General features: G+C 39.2%; 1 protein-coding gene across 13 annotated transcripts; it reads right to left on the bottom strand.

Moving 5' to 3' along the window:
* Positions 1-1,116: 1,116 nt before the first annotated feature.
* Positions 1,117-22,192, bottom strand: LOC114304624 (ATP-citrate synthase alpha chain protein 3-like). 13 transcript variants are annotated; one of them, XM_082914250.1, is made up of 12 exons: positions 21,982-22,192; positions 5,231-5,333; positions 5,065-5,119; positions 4,598-4,714; positions 4,401-4,492; positions 4,233-4,314; positions 3,658-3,798; positions 2,737-3,138; positions 2,571-2,639; positions 2,211-2,325; positions 2,008-2,089; positions 1,117-1,525 (listed from the first exon to the last, which is right to left on the bottom strand). In XM_082914250.1, the coding sequence occupies exons 9-12, from the start codon at positions 2,593-2,595 to the stop codon at positions 1,382-1,384; spliced, it is 366 nt and encodes a 121-aa protein (XP_082770376.1). In that variant the 5' UTR covers positions 2,596-2,639; positions 2,737-3,138; positions 3,658-3,798; positions 4,233-4,314; positions 4,401-4,492; positions 4,598-4,714; positions 5,065-5,119; positions 5,231-5,333; positions 21,982-22,192; the 3' UTR covers positions 1,117-1,381. The 13 variants fall into 13 exon arrangements, 8 of the variants coding, with proteins under 8 accessions (XP_082770376.1, XP_082770377.1, XP_082770378.1 ...); XR_014360881.1 differs by lacking the exon at positions 21,982-22,192 and adding an exon at positions 6,278-19,606 and having other exon boundaries at positions 2,008-2,094; positions 2,571-3,138; XR_014360880.1 differs by lacking the exon at positions 21,982-22,192 and adding an exon at positions 6,278-19,606 and having other exon boundaries at positions 2,571-3,138.
* Positions 22,193-23,673: the final 1,481 nt, after the last annotated feature.

The following is a 23,673-nucleotide window of genomic DNA, read 5'->3' as shown; positions in this document are numbered from 1 at the left end:
GAGTGAATTTATGTACACAGAAAAATTATGGGTTATATACAGGGTAGCACATCTTCCATTAATCACAAATAGCCATTTATGTTGCCTCTTAAATACCATAATAACTATGAAAGATGTCTATTAATCCCTCAACCAATTACAATATCCTAAACCAATTAAAATATAATAAAAAAAATTTTAAAAAAAAGGTTAACACTGTGACAATATCCACTTAGGTATGTAATTAATGTTCATCTCTATGCTATTTACGTAAGGTAAGCAAAAGATATATCAAATTCTTTTCTATAAGAATTGAACCTGCAAACTTCACATTACCAAGTAGTACTATACAACCACTAGACTAAAAGCCCTAATTATGTTATAGACCTTGCCTAAGTGGAATTTATGTGAGGTTAAGAAAAAAAAATAAAGTAGTAGAAATTTTAATCCGAGTTTATATGTTAGGGGAGTATCTCTCCTAATTTTATTTAATTTTATCAGAAAAGAAAATTTTTATTGATGAAAAAATCATATATTACATATGAATTTACATCAATAAAAAAAAAAAAAGAACAAAATATAATGTTGGTGAGAAACATAATAGTAATGTTATCAGATCTGCACACTGTTGGTCAGAAACATAATGTTGGTCAGATCTGCACACTATGACTTTCACTAGAAATATAACCGCAACTTTGCTACAATCACTGCTGGAAATTAGGCTTTTAGCAGCATTTAAAAAACGCCGCTATAAGTATCAAAAACGTCGCTAATTCTTTTTGTGATGTTTAGTACCAAACGCCGACGACGCGGCCGTCGCTATAACTTTATGACGTTTGGAAAACGTCGCTATATTAGTATAGGCGACGTTTTTAAAAACGCCGCCAAATGTCCTACCCTAACAATACTATGACGTCACTATGATTTTAGCAACGTTTTTAAAGCGCCTTCATAGGTTTTTTAAATTTTAAAAATTCCAACCGTTATAATGGCATTTTAAAAACGCCGTCTTATCTTTCTTTTTTTTTTTCTTTTTTTTTTTTTGGTTTTGAAATTGTGCTAATTTTATGTGATTGAACTAAAAGAACACCAATAATAAAACTAAATAACACTAATATGAAATAATAACTCACATTCAAATAACAAATATTGCATTAATTCACTTTCCTATTCAATTTAATATAGCATTAATTTTCCCACAAAATAACATATTCAAAAATTGAATTCACAATTCTCAATCAAAAAATTACTACCTTATATACAAAGCCACAAAATAACATTACCCTCCTCTCTCTCTCACCACTCCCCCATTTAATACAAAAAATAAGAAGTGAACCAAAACACCCACTGTCAGATCCAAGGAAAAAAAGAAAAAATAAGAAAAATAAAAAACCAAAGGATTTTAACACAAAAATCCTGAAAAAATTGCTGGCCCTTTGGCAACTAATTCAGAAGTTGTGGTTGGATCCGATGGCAATTTGGTAAACAACTTCTTCACTTGCTCAACAAGGTCCTCATGCTTCACAGCTCCAGAAGCAACAATTACCTAGAATAGTAGCTCCAGGTAGAACACCCAATGTTTAGGACTTCAAGAAAGTAAATTGATGGCATTGAATAATTGATAGTTGAATGAAGGTGAAGCCAACATGTTAACTAAATAGAACTAGCAAGAAATTATGAACAGACAAAATGCTCACAACTTTATGACACCACCTACCATTCTAGATGTAGTATAGTGTGTTGATATATACTTTTGAAGATGATCTTACCAGGGAAACCAGCATAAAATACAGGCACACTTTTCTTAATATACAGTCAAAAATGCATCTACAGTCAAAAAGCTCATTTCCTTAATATATAGGCACACTTTGTGGCTCAACTAACTATATAAAAATAAATTAAAAAAAAAAAAAAAAACCAAAACCAAAACCAAAACCAAAATAGAAAATTTCTACAACTTAACAATTGGTGATTACTCAAAATAGAAAATTTCTCGTACTATGCATAAATAAAAAGTAATGCACTTACCTTTTCATCCAATGAGTGAATGAAGCTTTCTATAGGACTCAGAACTCTTCCAAAGGGAAGAGGAAACTCTATGACACCCCACCTAAACTCATAAATAAATAGGATTAGATAGTATCACAATAGGGTTATTTTAAATGGAACTTTTCACAGATCAATTTACTGTGTATCAAAAGAGAATGTAAGAAGGAGGAGGAGGAGCTCACTTCTTAAAGTTCTTAAAGGCAGCAGTGTCATCCAACTCTGCCCTCATATCCAATGGGTATGGCTCTCCATTCACCAAGGTAAAGGGATTCATCTCAAGGAAACTGAAATCCAGATCTATAGACAGAATAGCAAAAACAAATGTCATGTGAACAATGTCAATGTTCTATGAAAATGGAAGATAATTGTCAAACAAAACATCAACAAAAACATGCACACCCGCAAATACAACATTTGAAGATCAATAAATACAACATTTTCCATTATGTTGCCTTTAGGAATTAAAATATTACTACTATATTTTCCAAGCATGTTAGAATATTCTATTTTCATATAGTACTAATAAGTTGGTGAAAACAAACCTGGTTGGTGTAAGCATTGCTGCATTTGAAGATCCCTTTAACAAACTGACCAGTCCCTCCTGCAATTGCCTTTGCCAAAAAATTATTATAATCTTGAATCGCAGGTGCATACTCCAATTTACATCCTTATTACAAGTATTTTTAAATAGTTAATAAAGATCAGCACCTTACTGATGATTCTAACAAAGTATAGCCCAGAAATGTCCAGGATACATAACCAGACAACTTGCATAGCAGTAAACATTCTCATAAGCACAAAAAAAAAAAAAAATTCACTGTGAGAACATTTTTCTGAGTTTTTTTACTGTTGGTTTCAACATGGAAATGTCCAGGATACATAACCAGACAACTTGCATAGCAGTAAACCTTCCAGAGAACATTTCTGGAGGGAAAAAGCGCAAACAGTCCTCAAAGCAGGTGAATCCTATTCTCAGACACTCATCACTCGAGTTCATATTGAAAGAACCCCAGTGGTTTCCTGCGTGCAACCCTTTTTTGCTGCAGTCTTCAAAAATACTTCGTTCCAAGCCAAAACCATGTTTCAATAGATGGCCATCACAAGTGATTACTGTAACCAAAAAAATAAAAATAAAAAAATTGAAAACTTATTTGAAAGTCTGGATGAGAACTCTGATATTATGATGAATAATGTGTGTGTGTGTGTGTGAGAGACAGAGACAGAGATCCTCTGCTCCCAGACAGACAGAGATCATCGGCTGCCAACAATTACAAGGCTCTACACAAGCAAATCAACTATCCTCATTGTTCTCAAGTCGACCTTAGCTCTTCAAAAGTTGCAAAAATGCAGAATCCATTATTTCCAGGACAAGATAAAAAAGAGCAAATAAGACACCAAACAAACAAAAAATCCAAAACGGAAAATCTTCACAATTGTTTTCACTTCGGAATTGCTAATAAAAAAAAGAGATGGCAACCACATAGCTAAGTTATTCGATTCTCAAAACTAATCCTCGTGACTAATACATTCACAATTTCCACAAAAAATTTGAAAATTACCCAATAAGAGAGATATAGGAAGCTCAGACAAGCACACTAGACATATTTAGGGTCAACTCTGTGAACCAACCTTGCACTTTCTAAGCAGTAAAATAAAGTTTGTGTCGTTTTCTTTGGTGTACACTTCACATATCTGAGACAGACCAAAGATACGCTTCTCTTTCCATAGCCTGTTTCTCATTCGTCCTTGTAAACATTTCCTTTTCAAACCCTACAAAGCGCAGAACAACAGAGGATAAATAATTTTGACAAATAGAAATCCAATACAAGTCCATATAGTTCATAATTTGCTTTAACTATTCTAATTTCAATAAAGAATGATGAGAATCAGCTCACGACAAATAAAATAAAATAATTCTCTGTTTGTTTCGCTGGAAATCTGGAAAATGAGTTTCTCATTTTCTAGCATCTGGTACGACAGAAAACAGAATTCACGAATAGTTGAGTTGAAAATTTTAAAATTTAGTTGAAAACAAACAACATACAAGAAATAAAAGAAATTCACTCATTTTCTTACATAAGATTGTTTTAGCCAAACAAAACAGCAATAGTTAAACAAGTATAGAAATCATCTCAGGTCTCCAATCTCTCATTTTTCCCATCCACTTATCTCCTCAAGGTTTGTAAGATGTATTTAAAGCTTACATGGAGTGCTGGATAGCTTCATGAGCTGTAGCTGAAGGCAAAAAATCATTAACTGCAACCTCTTTGTTCTCATTCTTCTTGTCTAAATTAATTGTCAAGAAAAATATTCCGTCTCCATCTTAGTTTCCATAAATATCAAATACCTAGAAAGAAAGGTGCAAAGGATACAGTCTTCAAAAAAGCGACGAATCTCAGCTAGTCGATGAGGAGGAAGCTCTTTGATGTCAGTGTATTCAGGCAACAAAAGCAATCAATTTGGTCTACCATTCACAATATCAAAATTAGACAGTTAACGAGCAACATTGGAATAAAACAGCAATAGTGATTTGAACTAAAGTGAGGTTGCCAACCTCCTTCAGGCTCACCTTGCCATTATTCAACCAACCACAGGCTCAGCTTTTTGGAGCTCATTTGACAAACAAGAAGTGAATAAGGAGCAGAGCATCATTTTCCTAATCACTCTCAACTCGAATGAATCTGATCTGTAATATATGTTACAGGACAAATTGATATAATAGCTAAAATAATAGAGGATGCACAGACACATCACACAGATTCAAAGGGTGATATGTCTTCCTTCATCATCTCACCAGATTCTAAAAGTTTTTTTTTCATAAATCTCAAGTGCTGAGGGGTGATTCCGGATGACCTATCAGCACCCATTCCACATCACAAATATAAAAAAAATTACTCACTAAATTCAAATAGATGTTAATAATAGATGTAGTGTCATAACCAGAAACAAATCCGAAAGTAACAAAAATTAAGCTTGCAACCCCAATTCTAACAAGAGCGGTAAGGTCTAGAAAACTAAATATATAATAAGGCTAACCTTGTACATAGGTGGCTGTGTGAAAGACGGCTCATCCATCTCATTGTGCCCAAATCTATGATAACACACTATATCAATCACTGAACTGAAGAAGAATCGAAGAACAATCACTGAACTGAAGAAGAATCGAGAGAGATTTGAGTGAGAGAAAGAGAGAGCAACTAACCTCTGATCGAAGAAGACTAAGAGCTCCAAATCCACGGAGATGACTCACCGATCTATGCTCAAAATCGAACTTCAAAATCGCAATCCCGAGATGAATCACCGAACTGAAGAAGAATCGAAGTAGAATCGAGAGAGATTTGAACGAGAGAGAGAGCAAAGAGTGAGAGAGAGATTTGAGTGAGTGAGAAGGAGACGGCAGTGCTCAAAATAGGGTTTTCAAAATAAAAGTAAAAGAGAGATAGAAGAGGGTGTGAAGAGAGACAGGGAAGAGGGTGTGAAGAGAGACAGGATTTGGAGGCGTTTTTTAAACGTCTTCTATTTACGAAACGACGTCGTTTTACCTAACAAAAAAGGCGACGTTTAAAAAATGCCGTTAATTATCAAAAAAAGTGACGTTTAACTAAACGTCGTTAATTAAATGCCATTAAATCCTCATTTTCCTGTAGTGAATTATCAAATCGCCAACTCCTCGTATTTGTATTTATTCGCACACATTCATAGATGTAAATAAATGTGAGAAATCAACAATTTCAATGTAAATTTTTTTTTTTTTTTGCTTTTGTTGTTTTTTGGGGTGCATGCATCTTTTTCCATATTATGGGAACAAAGAGTCAATTAAGTACTATAATTAAAAAACTCAGCCGACAACAATATCTAAAATTTATTTTCACTCACAAATACAATAATAATAATGGTAATGTTATACGTAAGTTAGGATCTTTGCACAAATATCATAAGTCATAATTAAAAAAAAAAAATTATAATCAAATGTCACATTAGTTATAATTAAAAAATATTTAAATCATAATCAAAATAATGACATAATCAATATCACAATGAGTCATAACTAGTATCATAATATATCATAACTAACTGTACAAAATTCATTACTAAAGGTGCATATAATGGAGTGTTATCATAGAATTTCATTAATAATAATGAAGAAGAATATCTTTTTATTAGAACAAAGTTCACTAAATTTCAATCACATCACAATGAAATAAAACAAAAAAAGAATATATCATTATTGTACGGGAAAGAAATAAACCTTCTCGTATAATCTTGTTGATCAAGTCTGCGCTCCTCTAAACGTCGTCGCTTTACTCCCTGAAAACACAAACATGAGCTAGCTGGCGGGTGTGTGCCGGAAACCCCTCCGATGCCTAAGTCAGCAAAATGGACAAGTAGACAAAAGCTCTGTGTATTCAGGAATCAAAGTTGTGTTACCTCTCCATAGGTGATATTTGTGAGCTTTTACAGGTTCCGTGTGGCATAGTCCTAATAGGACTTCTACTCCTTCATGCAGAGTCCTCCTAGGATTCATACTCTTGAAAGATAATGCTTATCCTTCAACACCCTCCTCACTGCTTAAACCAAGTGAGATGGTTTTACCATGGTCAGACTTCTATGGGACCGAAATACCATTGCCTTACTAGATAACCAGGTATGACAGATCTAACTTTCAGTCCGGCTCTTCTTTTCCTTGCTTCTACCTCAGCTTCACATGCCCAGACCGAGCTATCCATAGAAATGTCGAACCGAACTAACACCGAAGTATCTTGAAGAAGGCTTATCATACTTCGGTTTAGAAGACACGACCAGGCTAACCGTAATATGCTGCAACCGGACTAACTCTAAGGGTGGTGACCCAGCGACTGAACTGCCGCGCTCTCCCGGACCGAGATAACAATGCACTTCTGGGACCGGTCTTAAATTTAAGTCCTGCTTGGATCGAACTGGATTTGAGGCCTTTTTACTCAACCCTTCATACTGTGGCCCATAACGGCCCATTGTCCAACTCGGCCCAATATTCATATAAATTACCCTCTCAATTTCCCGTTAATTCCATCTGCGTAGCATGATAGGGATTACTTGTTTTACCAGCCGAGCTAAGGTTTTTAAGCCTTCCAACCGAACTAAAAACCCTTTAACTTTTCCAGCTGAGCTAATTCCACACCGGGCTCTCCTTGTCCGGTCAAGACGTCTTTTCAATCACAGCAACTGAATCGCTTCTCATTTCCATGACATGTGGCATACGCTGATTGGCCCAAGGCAGCTGTCACGCCATCTTCGTACTTCGTGAATTTTGAACAGTTCCCGCCTCTGGTTTTTGCAACAAAACAAAACAAACCTATTCATTTTGAATCTCACCACATTATTCATCTTCTCTCCTCTTGTTCTCTCTCTTGCCTGCGTCTCCATTGTTTTGCATTTTACGAAGCTTGCGTTTGTGGCTGTTTTCTACTTCCCTTTCCTTCCTCTTACTTTGGTGAGTAACACAAATCTGTTCTATTTTTCTGGCTTTCATACTTTTTTAGCCCATAACATTTGTTTTATATGTTTTTGCAAAACTTTTTTTACTTCTATTTTCTGCCTTATCTTGAATCTTCTGCAAAAACTTAGTAATAGAGCCTCTCTGATTCAAGAAATAACATAAAAAACACTAGTTTTGATCCAAAATCACAATATAACTAAACTAGGAGGTTGTTTGTCGTGGATGTCAGTCTAGCCGGACCAACCAACCGAGCTAACTCTTTAATTGCTATATTTGTAGTTCTAACAAGTCAAGCCTTGAAAACCTTAACTATGCCCGAGCTGAATCTAGGGGCTAAACCAGCCTTCCAAGTTCAAATCGAACTAAGAAAGCTGCCCCTTGAGGCTCAACCGGGTTATCAAATGCCTTGCTGAAACCGAGCTAACAGACCCCTTGCTGAAACCAAGCTAACACCCGTAGTTCTTCACATAACCGAGATAGGACTTAATTTATTTTACCTTGATTTCTTTTTAGCACGGCCCATCGATCTGTGCATAACCCCTTTCTTTTTTCACTTTGCAGACTTAGGTTGCCAGGCACTCCTTCACATGCTTAACCGAGCTATTCAGCATCATTTTTTAACCGAGCTATCACAGTTAAATTATTCATAACTTAAGAGTAAATGGGTAAATATAGGTTTTTAGTAGAAACACCTGGTGGCTTGGCCGAATTCTGAAGGGAGTACAACATCCCTGACGACGTCCATCTCACCTTAGCCGAACAGGATATCATACCTTGGGGGAACCCTGGTTTTGTTCCCTTCACCCTCCTTTCCATTGTAGAGACCAGCCTAAGATTTCCTGTACAGCCCTTGCTTTGTGAATTCCTTAGGCAAACTAGGATATGCCCAACTCAGCTTTCCACAAACTCATACCGTATAATAAATGGTATAGCCGAGCTAAACCGTCGTGCTAGTATTAATCTCAGTTTAGCCGAACTATTTCACCAATATTCTATAGGTTCAAAAGAAGACGGGTGGATTTATTATTTAAGAATACGTCGCCGACGTGAGAAAATAATAAAGAACACATCGGACAAAGACTTAAACGATGATGATTTTTTCTGGGTATCTGGCAATTTCGAAGACCATGAAGCCCAGATTCCTGGTGACCGAATAAACTGGAATAAAGGAACCACTGGTATAATTACCTCGGCTCTATTGCATGGTTCTCTTTATTTCGGTCTCCTATTTTTGAACCGAACTAACACTTGCCTTCTTTATGCAGATTCAGCCCACCTCAAGTCATTATACAGTTACCCCAATCTGAACACTCTCCGCGCCGCATTACGATATCCAGCAAGAAATTGGGCCAAGCTGCTGAATTTTGAGCCGACGTACAGATACAGCAGCCGACGTAAAGCCAGAATAACAGACTTCTTACTGGAAGCCTCTCCCGAACCGGACCCCAACTTGCCACAAATTAACCTGGTTCGTACTACCGAAGAAGAAGAAATGGCGAAGAGGAACAGAGTACGGGCCCTCTTAACCAAAACCCTTCGAGCCAAAGTACCGCAACAAGTCCAGACTCAAGAAACAGTGGTGACCCTTCCATCTCAACAACCTTCTTCATCACGCCCAAGCAAGCGCGCCCGGACTACCCAAACCGAGCAACGCCTTGCTGATGAAGATGAAACCATCCTTCCACCGAGCCCTCCATCGAGCCCTCCGCCGGTGCATTCTGACCGGGCTAGTTCCTCCAAGTGGGCTCCAAAAATGACTTTTCAAAACCGTGCTATCCGTGATACTGACTCAGTGGTGGCTGACAAAGACCATATGCTAGCCTTCAATCTGGCTAAGAGTGTATGTCTGCCCCTTGATATAGAGCATCACAACCAGTTGACCGAGCTCAAGGCTATCCGGTCAGCAACGAAATCAATGATCCTGGTAAGTAGCCCCTCTGGTCTCCCTAATTTTTCCAACTTTTTTACTCGGTCTGGTCAATAGTTTCTTTCCATTCTTTTTCAGGCCATGCAAAAGAGTCAAATTGCACATAAGCGTGTGCTGGAGCTTCGTAAAACAGCAAGGCAAGCCATGGCCGAAGTTGAAGCAAAAACCACCGAGCTAAAAGACTCCCAACGAAGGACAGCCGAGCTAGAGGCCGAGGTAACCCGTCTAACCGGGCTACTTACCTCGGCTAATGCTGACAAACAAAAGGCCCTAACCATGATGAAGGACAAGTACCTGCGTGAGCTGGCCAAGCTCGAAGGAAAGAAAAATGCAGAGATCGCCGAGCTAAAAAAGAAGGTGGATGAAGCGAATGCTGCAAGTTTCAAGGAGGGGGAGGCCCTTTACATGCAACAATGTGAGACAGCTAAGGATTTCTTCTTCAAATGCGGTTGGAGGGGGGCCGTGGTGCAGCTCGGTCATGGACCCGAAGCCGAGGTATTCAATCTTCCTTCATACTTTATACCGAGCTCACTAGCGGAGTACAATGCTACCCTTCAGCAACAATTCCTTGAGGGTTCAGATGATGATGAAACCGAGCCTAACGACACCCCGGTCGTCAATGATCCTGCCGATCAGTTAGCTCGAGCGGAGCCCACAGTGGAAGACCTGACTACTGAGTAACCAACTGATACCGTGCTTCCAACAGAGACCATACTTCCGATCGAAGCCGAGCTCCCACTAGTCTTCAGGTTGATGTTGATACTGATCTTGACGCCGAAATAGATGATCTTTTTAACTGATTTTGTATTTTCTTTTCTTTTCTGCTTTTGGACAATTGTAACCCGGCTGAAGTAACATTCTTCTGAACTGGTTTTGAATGAACTCTTTTCTCTATATTTTTGAATTTTAAATGAAGAGCCTTTCAACATTCAGTTTGGTCTGCTGCCATGCTTGCATTTATTTTGTATTCAGACTAATATTTTCTTGCCGAGATACTTTATATTGGTCTTTAACATTTGCAAACATTTGCAAGTACACCTGCCAATCACTCTTTAGGGGTCCTTACTTCGGCTGAAGAGTACCAAGAGTTGGTTTAGTCTAGCCAACCACTCTTTAGCCAATGTCCTTATTTCGGCTGAAGAGTACTAAGAGTTGGTTTAATCCAGTCAACCACTCTTTAACCGATGTCCTTACTTCGGCTAAAGAGTATCAAGAGTTGGTTTAGTCCAGCCAACCACTCTTTAGCCGATGTCCTTTCTTCGGCTAAAGAGTACGAAGAGTTGGTTTAGTCCAGCCAACCACTCTTTAGCCGATGTCTTTACTTCAGCTAAAGAGTACTAAGAGTTGGTTTAGTCCAGTCAACCACTCTTTAGGCGATGTCATTACTTTGGTTAAAGAGTACTAAGAGTTGGTTTAGTCCAGCCAACCACTCTTTAGCCGATGTCTTTACTTTGGCTAAAGAGTACTAAGAGTTGGTTTAATCCAGCCAACCACTCTTTAGCCGATATCCTTTCTTCGGCTAAAGAGTACCAAGAGTTGGTTTAATCCAGCCAACCATTCTTTAGCCGATGTCTGTACTTCGGCTAAAGAGTACCAAGAGTTGGTTTAATCTAGCCAATCACTCTTTAGCCGATATCCTTTCTACGGCTAAAGAGTACCAAGAGTTGGTTTAATCCAGCCAACCACTCTTTAGCCGATATCCTTTCTTCGGCTAAAGAGTACCAAGAGTTGGTTTAATCCAGCCAACCACTCTTTAGCCGATGTCTGTATTTCGGCTAAAGAGTACCAAAAGTTGGTTTAGTCCAGCCAACCTCTAAATTGGTTATCCCTGCTAATTTAGAATAAAATGTTTGGTTATTCCGACCAAATGTCCTGCAGCCTGGATCCTTATCCTGGGCTTAGGAGAGGTGTTGGTTTTTCCAGCCAACCTAGAGTAAAGTGTTTGGTTATTCTGACCAAACATCCTGCAGCCTAGATCCTTATCTTAGGCTTAGGAGGGGTGTTGATTTTTCCAGCCAACCTCTAGATTGGTTTTTCCAGCCAACCTAGAGTAAAGTGTTTGGTTATTCTGACCAATCTTGCTGTTAATGTCCCTAACTTACTTAATACAATCTCTTTTTACAGAATAAAACATTTATGCTGAAAAGAAAACTACTTGTTTTATTGGGGAAAAAAGAAAATTACAAGTATTTTGAAGAAAAGCTAAAAATAAAATAGTTTGAGATTGGCAGTGTTTCATGGCCTGGGAATTGCTTTTCCGTTCTCATCTTCTAAGTGATATGCCCCCTTGCCAGCTAATCCGACCACTTTGTAGGGTCCTTCCCAATTAGGCCCTAATTTGCCATCTCATAGGACCAAGGTGTTTCCCATTACTTTGCGCAGCACCCAATCTCCGATCTTGAATTGCCTTGGATGTACTGTTTTGTTGTATTTCCTGGATAACTCTTATTGGTATGAGGCAATGTGAACCAGTGCTCTGTCTCTTCTTTCCTCTGCAAGGTCAAGCTCCAATGCTATGGCTTTTCCTTTCAAGTCTGGATCAAAATTTTCACTTCTAATTGTGGGGAGGCCAACTTCCAGTGGGATTACTGTTTCCATGCCGTAGGCTAAGGAGAATGGTGTTTCTCCTGTTGATCGTCGAGGTGTGGTGCGGTAAGCCCATAAAACATGAGGAAGCTCGTCAGCCCATTTGCCTTTTGCTCTTTCTAACCTTTTCTTTAGTCCATCCAAGATGACCTCGTTTGACGCTTCTGCCTGGCCGTTGGCTTGGGGATATGCCGGTGTAGAATTGTAGAACTCTATTTTGTATTCTTCACAAAAGCCTCTAAAGATTCTACCATCAAACTGGGTGTCGTTGTCTGATATTAGGGCTTTAGGTATGCCGAATCGAGTAATGATATTCTGCCAGACGAACTTGTTCACATCTTTTTCCTTGATCGATGCTAATGCTTCTGCTCCCACCCACTTTGTGATGTAGTCTGTTTCTGTGAGAAAGAACTTCCTGTGTTTCGGGCGCTGTTGGAAGTGGTCCTACTATGTCCAAGCCCCACATTGCAAAGGGCCATGGGCTGGACAATGGTAGAAGTTCTCTGGCTGGCTGATGTATTTGGTGTGCGAACTTCTGACATTTCTCGCACTTCTTCACATACTTTTCCGAGTCTGCCTGCATGTATGGCCACCAGTATCCTTATGAAATGGCTCTGTAGGCTAACGATCTTTCTCCTTGGTGGCTTCCGCACACCCCTTCGTGTATTTCGAACAAGAATGCTTCTACTTTACTGGGGTGGACACACTTTAGATAAGGTCCTGAGAATGACTTTTTGTATAATGCCATAGTTGGGGAGAGCCAAAATCGCTGCGACTTTGCTCGAATTTTGTTGGCTTCTTTCTTGTCTTTCGGTAAGACGCCGTCTTTTAAGAACAGTATGATGGGATCCATCCATGAGGGGCCTAGGTCGGCGCAACATACCTCTTCTGCTTCGGGGTCTTCAATGCTTGGTCTTGGTAGGTAGTCAATTAGTAGTGGAGGAGGGATGGATGTATCTGCCATTGACGCAAAGCCTGCTAGTTCGTCTGCTCTACTATTTTCCTCCCTGCCAATCTGTTCTATCCTTACTACTTCAAATTTCTTGATCTCTGTTCTGACCAATTCTTGGTACTTGGCCATCCTGTCATCCTTTGCTTCATAGTCGCCAGAAATTTGGTTTACCACCAGCTGTGAGTCGCTGTAGACCATTAGTTCGGTGGCCTTCATGTAGAATGCTGATTTGAGTCCTGCAAGAAGTGCTTCATACTCCGCTTCGTTGTTTGATGCGGGGAAGCCAAGGTTGATTGCTTGCTCCACAACCAGGCCGTCTGCTGAGATGAGGACTATGCCAAGTCCTGCACCATGGCGGTTGGATGCCCCATCCACAAAGAGCTTCCACATCTCTCCAATGAACAACTTCCAGCAAGTGGAGGGGTCAGATGATGTCGTGGGGTCAAGAATGTTGCTGGTGTATTCTTCAAGGTCCATGCTTGCTGTCTGCCCCTCGCTATCTGATTGTTCCAAGTCTTTATTTGTTGGTGAGTCTTGGCTCGGTGTAGCTTGGTTTGCTTTTGCCTTGCTTTCTTTACTCCGGTCTGCCTTGGGGTCTGGCTAAATATCCTGCACTAGGGGTTGCGCTATTCCGGCGTCCACTTCTATCCCTGGTTCGGTTGTATCGGTCAGGTCGACTGGGCAGATATGATGACTTCCTAGGGTGAATTCTGCGACAAAGTCTGCCAAAGCTTGGGCCTTTATCGCGGTTCTGGGTTGGAACTTGATGTCGAATTGTCCCAACTCTACTGCCCATTTCAAGATTCGCCCAGAAAAGTTTGTCCTCTCAAACAAAGCTTTTAATGGGAAAGCTGTGAGGACGACTATGGTGTGGGCGTGGAAGTAGTGCGACAACTTTCTTGAGGCCATCATTAAGGCCAAGGCCAGTTTTTTCAGTGGCAAGTACCTCGTTTCGGCGCCCAACAATGTTTTGCTGACATAATAAATGGGCAGATGTTCTATTCCAATACTGCGCTAATTGCGTGCTAAGAGACTGGCAGGTACAAGAAGAGGTCTTCTCCAGGTATTGGGGTTACTAGTAATGGTGGAGAAGACATGTATTCTTTCAAGCTTTCCAGAGCGCGGTCACATTCTTTGTCCCACTCGAACTTGGCTTTCAATGCTTGAAAAAATGATCGTAGTCTGTCTGACGACCGGCTAATGAATGAGTTGAGTGCAGCAGCTATGCCGGTGAGATGTTGTACTTCTTTTACTGAGTTAGGTCTCTCCAGATCCTGAATAGCTTTGATCTGGGAGGGTTCTGCTTCTATACCCCGGTTGGTCACCAGGAAGCCCAGGAATTTGCCAGATCCTACACCGAACGCGCACTTAGATGCATTAAGGCGCAACTTGTGCCTCTTCAGAATCTAGAACATCTCACCTAGGTCCCTTAGATGGTCGTTCTCATCCTTGCTCTTGACCACCATGTCGTCGATGTAAGCCTCCATTGTTCTGCCTAACAATGGCTCAAACATCTTGGTGATCATTCTCTGGAATGTTGCCCCTGCATTCTTTAGGCCAAAGGGCATGACCTTGTAACAATACAGTCCTCTTGGAGTTGTAAAGGACGTGACCTCCTGGTCTGGTTCGTACATTGTAATCTGATGGTAGCCTCTGTACGCATCTAGAAAGCTAAGTCGGTTGTGCCCTGCCGTCAGGTCTACCAGTTGATCTATCCATAGTAAGGGGAAGCTGTCCTTTGGGTATGCTTTGTTGACTGTCTTATAATCGATGCAGACACGCCATTTGCCATTCTTTTTTGGCACTACGACCGTGTTGGAAATCCATCTGGGGTAGTGCACGTCTCTGATAGCTCCTGCCTCTAGTAGATTTCCCACTTCTTCTGCCACTATTTCGGCGTGGTGGAGTGCCGATCTGCGAGTGTGCTGAATGATTAGTCTGGCAGATGGGTGGACATTGAGTTGGTGACAGATGAAGTTTGGATCGATGCCTGGCATGTCGTATGGTGTCCAGGCGAACACTTCGATGTTAGAGGTCAGGAATTCCAAGACCTCTAATCTCTTAGTGCTGGACAACGACGAACCGAGCAAAAAGAACTTATCCGGGTTCTTATCATCTATTCCTACCTTTACTAAATCTTCCACGCTTTTTGGTCAGCTGCTTTGCCGACATCTGCGAACAGTTCATTGCTCTCAGGTTCTTCCACCGAATGAACATATCCCTTGGCAACGCGACTGCCATTAACCATGACAAAGCATTGCTTGGACATAATCTGGTCTCCAAAGACCTCTTCAATTACTCCGGCTGCGTTGGGGAACCGCATTACTTGATGATAGGATGACGCTACTGATTTCATGGCATGGAGTCATGTTCTTCCCAAGATTATGTTGTAAGTGGAAGGGACCTTCAGCACCCAAAATTCCACTTGTTTTGTCACGCTTCTTGTCCTGACTGGCAGGATAATTTTGCCGACTGGCCATTTTGGTATTGAGTTGAATCCGATCAGGAGGGATACAGCCGGTGCCAGGTCTTTGTCCTCCAATTTCAGTTGTTTGAAGGTGTCGTAGTACATTATCTCACACAAGCTACCTTGGTCTATCAAAATTCGTTTGACGTTGTAATCCTTGACGCGGAGGGTGACGACCAGTGCATCGTTGTGAGGGCAATATATTCTTTCCAAGTCCTTGTCTGAAAAAGACATGACGTTCGTAGGGTCTGTTCTCCTCTTTTTGATGGTAGGTTGAGCGCTTAGTACTTCTCTTAAGTGCTCAGCCTTCTTGATCGATCCTCTGAGCTCGCATACACACTCAGGTTCGAATACTCCATGTATCACATTGATCACACCTTGAGGTGGGGCGTCAATTGGCATTCCATTGGGGTTATTGTGGTCCAGGGGGGCTGGTTGCGTCCCTCCTTCAATGTATTTATCCAGGTGACCGGCAGCCACTAACTCCTCCAGATGCTGTCTCAATGGCATGCAATTTTCAGTGCGGTGCCCCTTTTCTTTGTAGAAGGTGCATCGCGATCTTTCGTCGTAGTCTTTCTGTGCTTCTCCTAGCTTAGCTGGCCATCTGACGAAAGGTTCATCGCGTATTTCGCTCAGAATCGGTTTCTTGAATACCGTGGTTATGGCAGTGCGGACTCTCAACCATCTTTTATCCTGGTCCTCTCCGTTGTCTCACCTGCCTCGTCCGTTTTTGTTCGGACGTTCTACCGCGTTGATCTTTGCTGTGGTTTTTTTATCTGGTACTGCGGTCGTGCCAGATTTTGTTTTGGCACGGGCGCCATCCTCTTCCACCTTGATGTGCTGATGCACTCTTTCCATCAAGGCCTCCATGGTGAGGGGCGGTGTTATGGTGATTGAGTCCCTTAGTCTGTTTCCGACTAGAAGGCCTCTCTTGTACTGTGCAACGGCGAGATTGGTGGGGCAGTCCCCAATCTGGTTGAATGTCTCCCAGTAACGACTATTGTAGGATCTTAGTGTCTCCTTTTCGCCCATGTCGATAGAGAGTAACTGGTCAATCTCCACCGGGGTTTTGGTGTTCGTTCTGAACCTCGTGACGAACGCCTCCGCCAATTGTGCCCAGAAGGCTATGCTGCCTTCTGGAAGTTTTTCGAACCAAGTCAAGCCTAGGTCACCAAGGCTTGATGGGAAGAGGATGCACATCAAAGTCTCGTTTCGCCGATATACTGCCATAACCTGGCGGAAGTGGCTTAGGTGTATGTAGGGGTCCGTCTTCCCCTCGTACGTGGTGAATTTGGATTGAAGGAAACCTGAAGGGAGGGGCGCGTTTTCAATTGCCGGAACGAACGGCGAGGTCTGCAGCCTTGCTAACGCTTTGTCCGTTGGTTCGTAGGCAGGGCGTGGTGACGGCATTCCGACCTCGACGCTTCCATTCATCCGAGGAGCCAACCGCTGAAGGGCAGATACCCTGTGGGGGTTGTGCGCCCTAGTATCCTCCTTCCATCGTGCCTTTTCTTCCAGCATGATCCGCAAATCGGATGATCTTGGCAACTCCGTCTGCTTGGATGATGTTTGGTGCGAGTGCGAGGGTCGATATGTACTTCATTCAATGTAAGACCTTAATGATCTCGTTCTCTCAGACCTGGAGTAACGAGTTTTGGAGGTTTTGGACTGAGTATCGCCTATCCTGAGGCTTCTACTCTCTGCTTGTGATGGTGTGGAATGCCTTCCACGGTCTTCTGAGCGGCGAGAGGGCGTCTTATTTTTGCGCCCCTCTCCTGTCGCCACTCATTTTCCCTTCATTTGGCGTTTCATAATCTCCATGTCCGCTGCCATCCGTCGTATTAATTCGTCCTGCTTCTTTACATGGTCCTCCAAAACTTGAGGATCAATCCTTCGCCTTTGTCTGTCAGGACTTTGTGAATGAGAGTGACGGGGGCTGTTAGTCCGCCTCCTCACTACTAGAAAACAGGGCTTTTGAGTCGGCAGCGTGCCGTCGCAAATAGCGTATTTGCCGACGCAAAAACTTTTTGTGACGGCGTTTCAACGGCAACTCAAGGGACGAAAATGGTGGGGTCGCAAAAAGTTTTTGAGTCGGCAATCTGCCGACGCAAAAAGTTTTAATTTTTTGAGACGGTAGATTGCCAACTCAAAAAGTGGTTAAATGTTTTAAAAAATTTAACTCATAGTTTTCTCATTGAGGCTCCCAAGTTTCAAACACACACCATTTGGACAATTTGACCCGAGGTCACCGCACTAAATCCACTTCACCACCATACCTCTTTCAGATATTAAACGAGATATATATTATTTATAGTATATACACTCAATATTAATATAAAAGTATATGTATAAATAAATATATTTATTAAATATAATCAAGTAAATATATATATATCTTGGCTATAAATTTTTTTTTTTTGCTACGGCATCAGTTGCCGACACAAAAAGGTCTAATTTTTTGCGTCGGCACAAATTTGCCGACGCAAAAGGTCTATGCCGACTCAAAAGGTCTATCTTTTGCGTCGGTAAATTCAACCGACTCAAATAATGCTATCAAATATTAATTTTTTGTGTCGGCCAACGGTGCCAACGTTAAAGGTTTGGTATTTGAGTCGGTAACTCTGTGCCGTCTCAAAAAGGCTACCTTTTGCGACGGTAAAATTTGCCGACTCAAAAAACCGACTCAAAAGGCCCTTTCTTTAGTAGTGCCTCCCCCTTGCATCCCTCTTGGGATTTTGTCGTCGGGGCTCCAAGTCCGCCATGGGAGGGATAGAAGGTAGGCCTTCGCGCCTTACACCCCCCTCTGGTGTTTGTCCGTCGATGGCGGACTGCGGCAAATCTTCGTTGTGCGCCATTGCTTTTAAAGAGGAAAAGCTTGATCAAGAGGTCTTGTTCTAGTCTGCACTTCCCACAGACGGTGCCAATTGTATGGGAAAGAAATAAACCTTCTCGTATAATCCTGTTAATCAAGTCTGCGCTCCTTCAAACGTCGTCGCTTTACTTCCTGAAAACACAAACGTGAGCTAGCCGGTGGGTGTGTGCCGAAAACCCTCCGATGCCTAAGTCAGCAAAATAGACAAGTAGACAAAAGCTCTGTGTATTCAGGAATCAAAGTTGTGTTACCTCTGCATAGGTGATATTTGTGAGCTTTTATAGGTTCCGTGTGGCATAGTCCTAATAGGGCTTCTACTCCTCCATGAAGAGTCCTCCTAGGATTCATACTCCTGAAAGATAATGTTTATCCTGCAACACCCTCCCCACTGCTTAAACCAAGTGAGATAGTTTGACCATGGTCAGACTTCTATGGGACCGAAATACCATTGCCTTACTAGATATGCAGGTATGACAGATCTAACTTTCAGTCCGGCTCTTCTTTTCCTTGCTTCTACCTCGGCTTCGCATGCCCAGACCGAGCTATCCATAGAAGTGTCGAACCGAACTAACACCGAAGTATCTTGAAGAAGGCTTATCCTTCTTCAAGATACTCCTGAAAGATTTATACTTCTACTCCTCCATGCAGAGTCCTCCTAGGATTCATACTCCTGAAAGATAATGCTTATCCTTCAACACCCTCCTCACTGCTTAAACCAAATGAGATGGTTTTACCATGGTCAGACTTCTATGGGACCGAAATACCATTGCCTTACTAGATATGCAGGTATGATAGATCTAACTTTCAGTCCAGCTCTTCTTTTCCTTGCTTCTACCTCGGCTTCGCATGCCCAGACCGAGCTATCCATAGAAGTGTCGAACCGAACTAACACCGAAGTATCTTGAAGAAGGCTTATCATACTTCGGTTTAGAAGACACGACCAGGCTAATCGTAATATGTTGCGACCGGACTAACTCTGAGGGTGGTGACCCAGCGACCGAACTGTCGCGCTCTCCCGGACCGAGATAACAATGCACTTCTGGAACCGGTCTTAAATTTAAGTCCTGCTTAGACCAGACTGGATTTGAGGCCTTTTTACTCAGCCCTTCGTACTGTGGCGCATAACGGCCCATTGTCCAGCTCGGCCCAATGTTCATATAAATTACCCTCTCAATTATTATAAAAAAAATATTTGGTTGGCTTTTTTAAAAACTATTTTTAGATGAATTTTTATTTATTTTTAATAAATTTTTTTCATATTTCAATTAATTTTTTTTTGTATTTTTAGATATAAATAATTAAGCTGCATCTAAAAAGTAAAAAAAAAAAACAAACAAATTGACTTAAATATTGCAAAAGAATACTATATAAAAAAAAATTCAAACAAAAATATGTGTGCATTTTTGTTTAGATTTTCATTTGTTTTAGTGAATTTTTTTTACACTTTAATTAATTTTTTTAAAACTTTTATATGCATCTAATCTTGAAATATCTAAATATTATTTTTCTTTTAAAAAGACTAAAATGTGAAAAAAAAAATTCAGTACAGACAATTCAAAACCCATCTAAAAATTATTTCTCAAAATTGAATCCAAAACCCATCCAGCGAGGTGTATAATTCTATTGAAACTAAGGGGTGGTTTGGGATGATCTAAATAAATGTATTTCTTGACTTTTTATAAAATATGGATTGGGTATGGATTGGATTTACTTAAATAGAATAGTGACTTTTTGACTTTTTAACTTTTTTAAGTTATGACAAACAAAGCCTAAAACCAATCCAGGGAGGCGTACAAATGAAGAAGGATAGTAGCCACTTATAAAATAAAATAATAAATAAAAGTTAAAAGGATAAAAGAAAATATTTTATTATTCAAACCCAAAGGTATAATATCCACTTACTTTTGATCATCTAAGAATTATCACAAAAGAAAGAGATCTTACAACGTTGAGATAGAATAAAATGACATAAATTTATATTTTTTATGTTATAATTATTATAAAAAATTTATAATCAAACACTACATATTGGAATATTTTCAATGATGAATCAAATATTTCACCAAATCTGAATAAAAATTTAAGAAATTTCTCTATTTGATATCCAGCGTTCTAACGGTATATTTTTCACTATCAGCAAAATTTCGGTCGACTGGGGGGACGACCTGCCGGTCGACCGGCAAGGCAATCTGAAAAAAAAATCAATACAAATCTTGAACAGAGGAGGAGGTGAAATGAGAGAGAAAGAGAGAAGCTGATGTGGTTATGAGAATGAACTAGTAGCCCCCATCCTGCATAATAGTCAAATATTTCAACTCTAAAATATCTAAATTGCATACACCAATCACAAGAAATAATAATAATAACAGCGATCTAGCAATCAAAATCTAATCGAATTAGACAAATTTTAAACCTTCGGAAGACAAATTTTCGAGAAATGGAAAGTTTAGGATCTATGAGGGACGAAACACACTGAATGGATCGTAAACTACAAGAAAGGATTAGATCGATCGAGTAACGGGAGATTGAAGGATGAGCATCGAATCTTTTATCTACGCGAATCTCAACATCTTGCGTGAGACAGGGATATGATAGAAGAGACAGAAGCAGAGAAGAGCAGATATGAATGGTTGAGCAGATATGAATGGTTGGGTTGTGTTGAGTGAGAGAGGGATTAGATCGTCTTCCTTTGTTCTTCTTCATCTTTATCTCCTTCCTTCAGATCTAGTATCATTTTTGTGGGAATTATTGAAGTAACCGGATAACCGAGGGGACAACCGGCCGGTCGTTCGGTGTGTCAACTCACAACGGTCCTACACAGTAAATTGGTGAAAGATACCTAGATCTTCAGTTTGGTGAAACTTTTGCTATTTTCTCAATTTGATATCGTTTTGATTAAACCATTGGAGCACAAAAAATCCCTCTTTTTTATCAAATTTGAATTTGGTGATACATCTGATAAACCATTGGAGATAGTCTAACATAACTAAAGATCCATGAGTCATAATTAAAATAATATTATAACTAAATAAGAAAATTAATCATAACTAAAAAAGAAAATGATATAATAAAAAATGCAAATAGTATATCCGTTTTAAGGGATGTGTATAATAAAAAATTCATCAAAACTTTAGGATAACTAGGGTAAATTACAAATGCACCCTTTAGGTATTTTTAAAGTACAAATTACTCTCTATAGTTTAGAAAATTACAAATACCCTTTGTTATAATTTTTTATATAATAGAATTAACTAAAAAAATAAAATTTATAATTGTTCTCTTATATAATAATTAAATTATCTAAATTACTAATTAAAACATATTTTTAATATTATTAGAAACAATTAATTGATTTAATAATGTATTAATGAAAAAGTTGATTTATTATGAAATTAAAATCTCAAAAGAGCGAAAAAAAATCACAATGGCTGATTTGTAAGGGTGGGTGTGTAATTTACCCGGGTAACAAACAAACAAACAAATAGGGATGATGATGGGTAATTATGAAGTCAACGAGATCTTCACAGTAGTCGAGCACAATAAGCCCGAGTAATTCCCAACAAACCCATGAAAAAAATAATTTTCCAACAAAACAAACAACTCTGAAATCAGCTTGATTGATTGATTAGTCACAGATAAGAGAGAGAGGAGTAGAGAAGAGAAGAGGAGGTACCTTGAGCAGGATTAGGAGAAGTATACTTGGGATTAGGATCATTCATCTCTGCAACACAAATCCAAAACAACAAAAGCAAAAACAAGAAAGAAGAAAGATCAGGGAGAGAGAGAGAAAGAGCAGTGACTGGTTGCAAAGATTTTGGGGATTGATAAAGCAAAAATGATGGGTTGGTCGAGCTTTAACGATGGTAGCTCGAGCTTTAATGGGTTTTAATGTAAGTGGGTCTCACTCTTATGTAATATTTTAATCTTATAGATATATTTTTTTATATTTTATTTTCTGTCATATCCATAGAACTTAATTAAAATTTTAAAATTACGAGATGTATAATTACTCATGCATAAGATAATAGATTGGAGGATGAGCTTGGGGCTATTGTGCCCTTGCTTTGCATGGGTTAGCAGGCTAAAATAATTATAAAAAAATAATAAAATAAAATATCATCATATTTAAATTATAATTATTTTTTTTTATTTTTTATAATAGTCAAAAAAATTAAAATATCAAATTCAAATAAGACATTTTAGCCTAAGCTAAAACTAAAAAACCAACCTACTTTCCTAACGAAACCTGTATATGGGAATGATGTGCACCCATAGGTGCATACCACATACAACTTTTTATGAATTGACGTAATTTTATCATAAAATTTCGTAATACTAACAAAAAAAAAAAGCGTAATCTCATTATAAATTAGCATAACAAAATGTCAAAAATTTTATTTTTGATTTTACAAAATTTTGAGACTTGGTTACTACATTTTTTCTTATGCCAATTTATAACGAGATTACTCATTTTGTGATTAATATTATGAAATTTTATAATAAAATTATTTTAATTTATAATAGAGTGCATATAGCATGTATCACTACAACAAAAACATACTTTAGTGGCACTACACTAGTGGCATGTTTTTACAAAATGCCACAAAAAATGATATTTAGTGGCACGTTTATGAAAAATGTCACAAAACGACAAACATAAAAGGCTCTAGTGACATTTCAATGAACAAGTGTCACAAAACTACAACAAAAACATACTTTAGTGGCACTACACTAGTGGCATATTTTTAAAAAATGCCACAAAAATGATATTTAGTGGCACGCTTTTGAAAAATGCCACAAAACGACAAACATAAAAGGCTCTAGTGGCATTTCAATGAACAAGTGTCACAACACTACAACAAAAACATATTTTAGTGACACCATACTAGTGGCATGTTCTTAAAAAAATGTCACACAAAGAATATTTGGTGGCATTTTTTAGAAAAATGTCATAGAGTCACAAACATACAAGACTCTTGTTGCATTTCAATTAAAAAAAGTGTCACTTCACTACAACAAAAATGTCACTACAACAAATTTACACTTTAGTGACACTACACTAGTAGCATGTTTTTAGAAAATGCCACAAAAATAAAAATTGGCATTAAATGTTTTAGAAAAATGCCACAGAACCACAAAACATATAAGGCTCTAGTGGCATTTCAATAAAGAAATGTCACATCAATTTTATGACATTTTATAAAATAATGACACAAAAAATTATGTTCGTGACATTTACCAACAGATGCCACTAAACTTTAGTTGCAATGGCATTTTTTAAAAAATGTCAAGACACTAGGTAAGTGCAAATTACTTTTTATGGCACTTAGGTGAAACGTGTCATAAACAAATATTTTATAGCATT

This window comes from Camellia sinensis, chromosome 2, assembly GCF_055761805.1.
Source record: "Camellia sinensis isolate YWXY chromosome 2, ASM5576180v1, whole genome shotgun sequence".
NCBI classification, from domain to species: Eukaryota; Viridiplantae; Streptophyta; class Magnoliopsida; order Ericales; family Theaceae; genus Camellia; species Camellia sinensis.
The sequence above is the reverse complement of the archived record's forward strand: the minus strand, read 5'-3'. Positions and strand labels throughout refer to the sequence as shown.

Coding starts and splice junctions, on each gene's coding strand:
- LOC114304624 (XM_082914250.1), bottom strand. CDS start 2,595: ATGCAGCAATGCTTACACCAACCAG. Junction 2,090..2,210: donor GCCTTTAAGAACTTTAAGAA/GTGAGCTCCTCC, acceptor TTATGAGTTTAG/GTGGGGTGTCATAGAGTTTC. Junction 1,526..2,007: donor TTCACTCATTGGATGAAAAG/GTAAGTGCATTA, acceptor CTACTATTCTAG/GTAATTGTTGCTTCTGGAGC.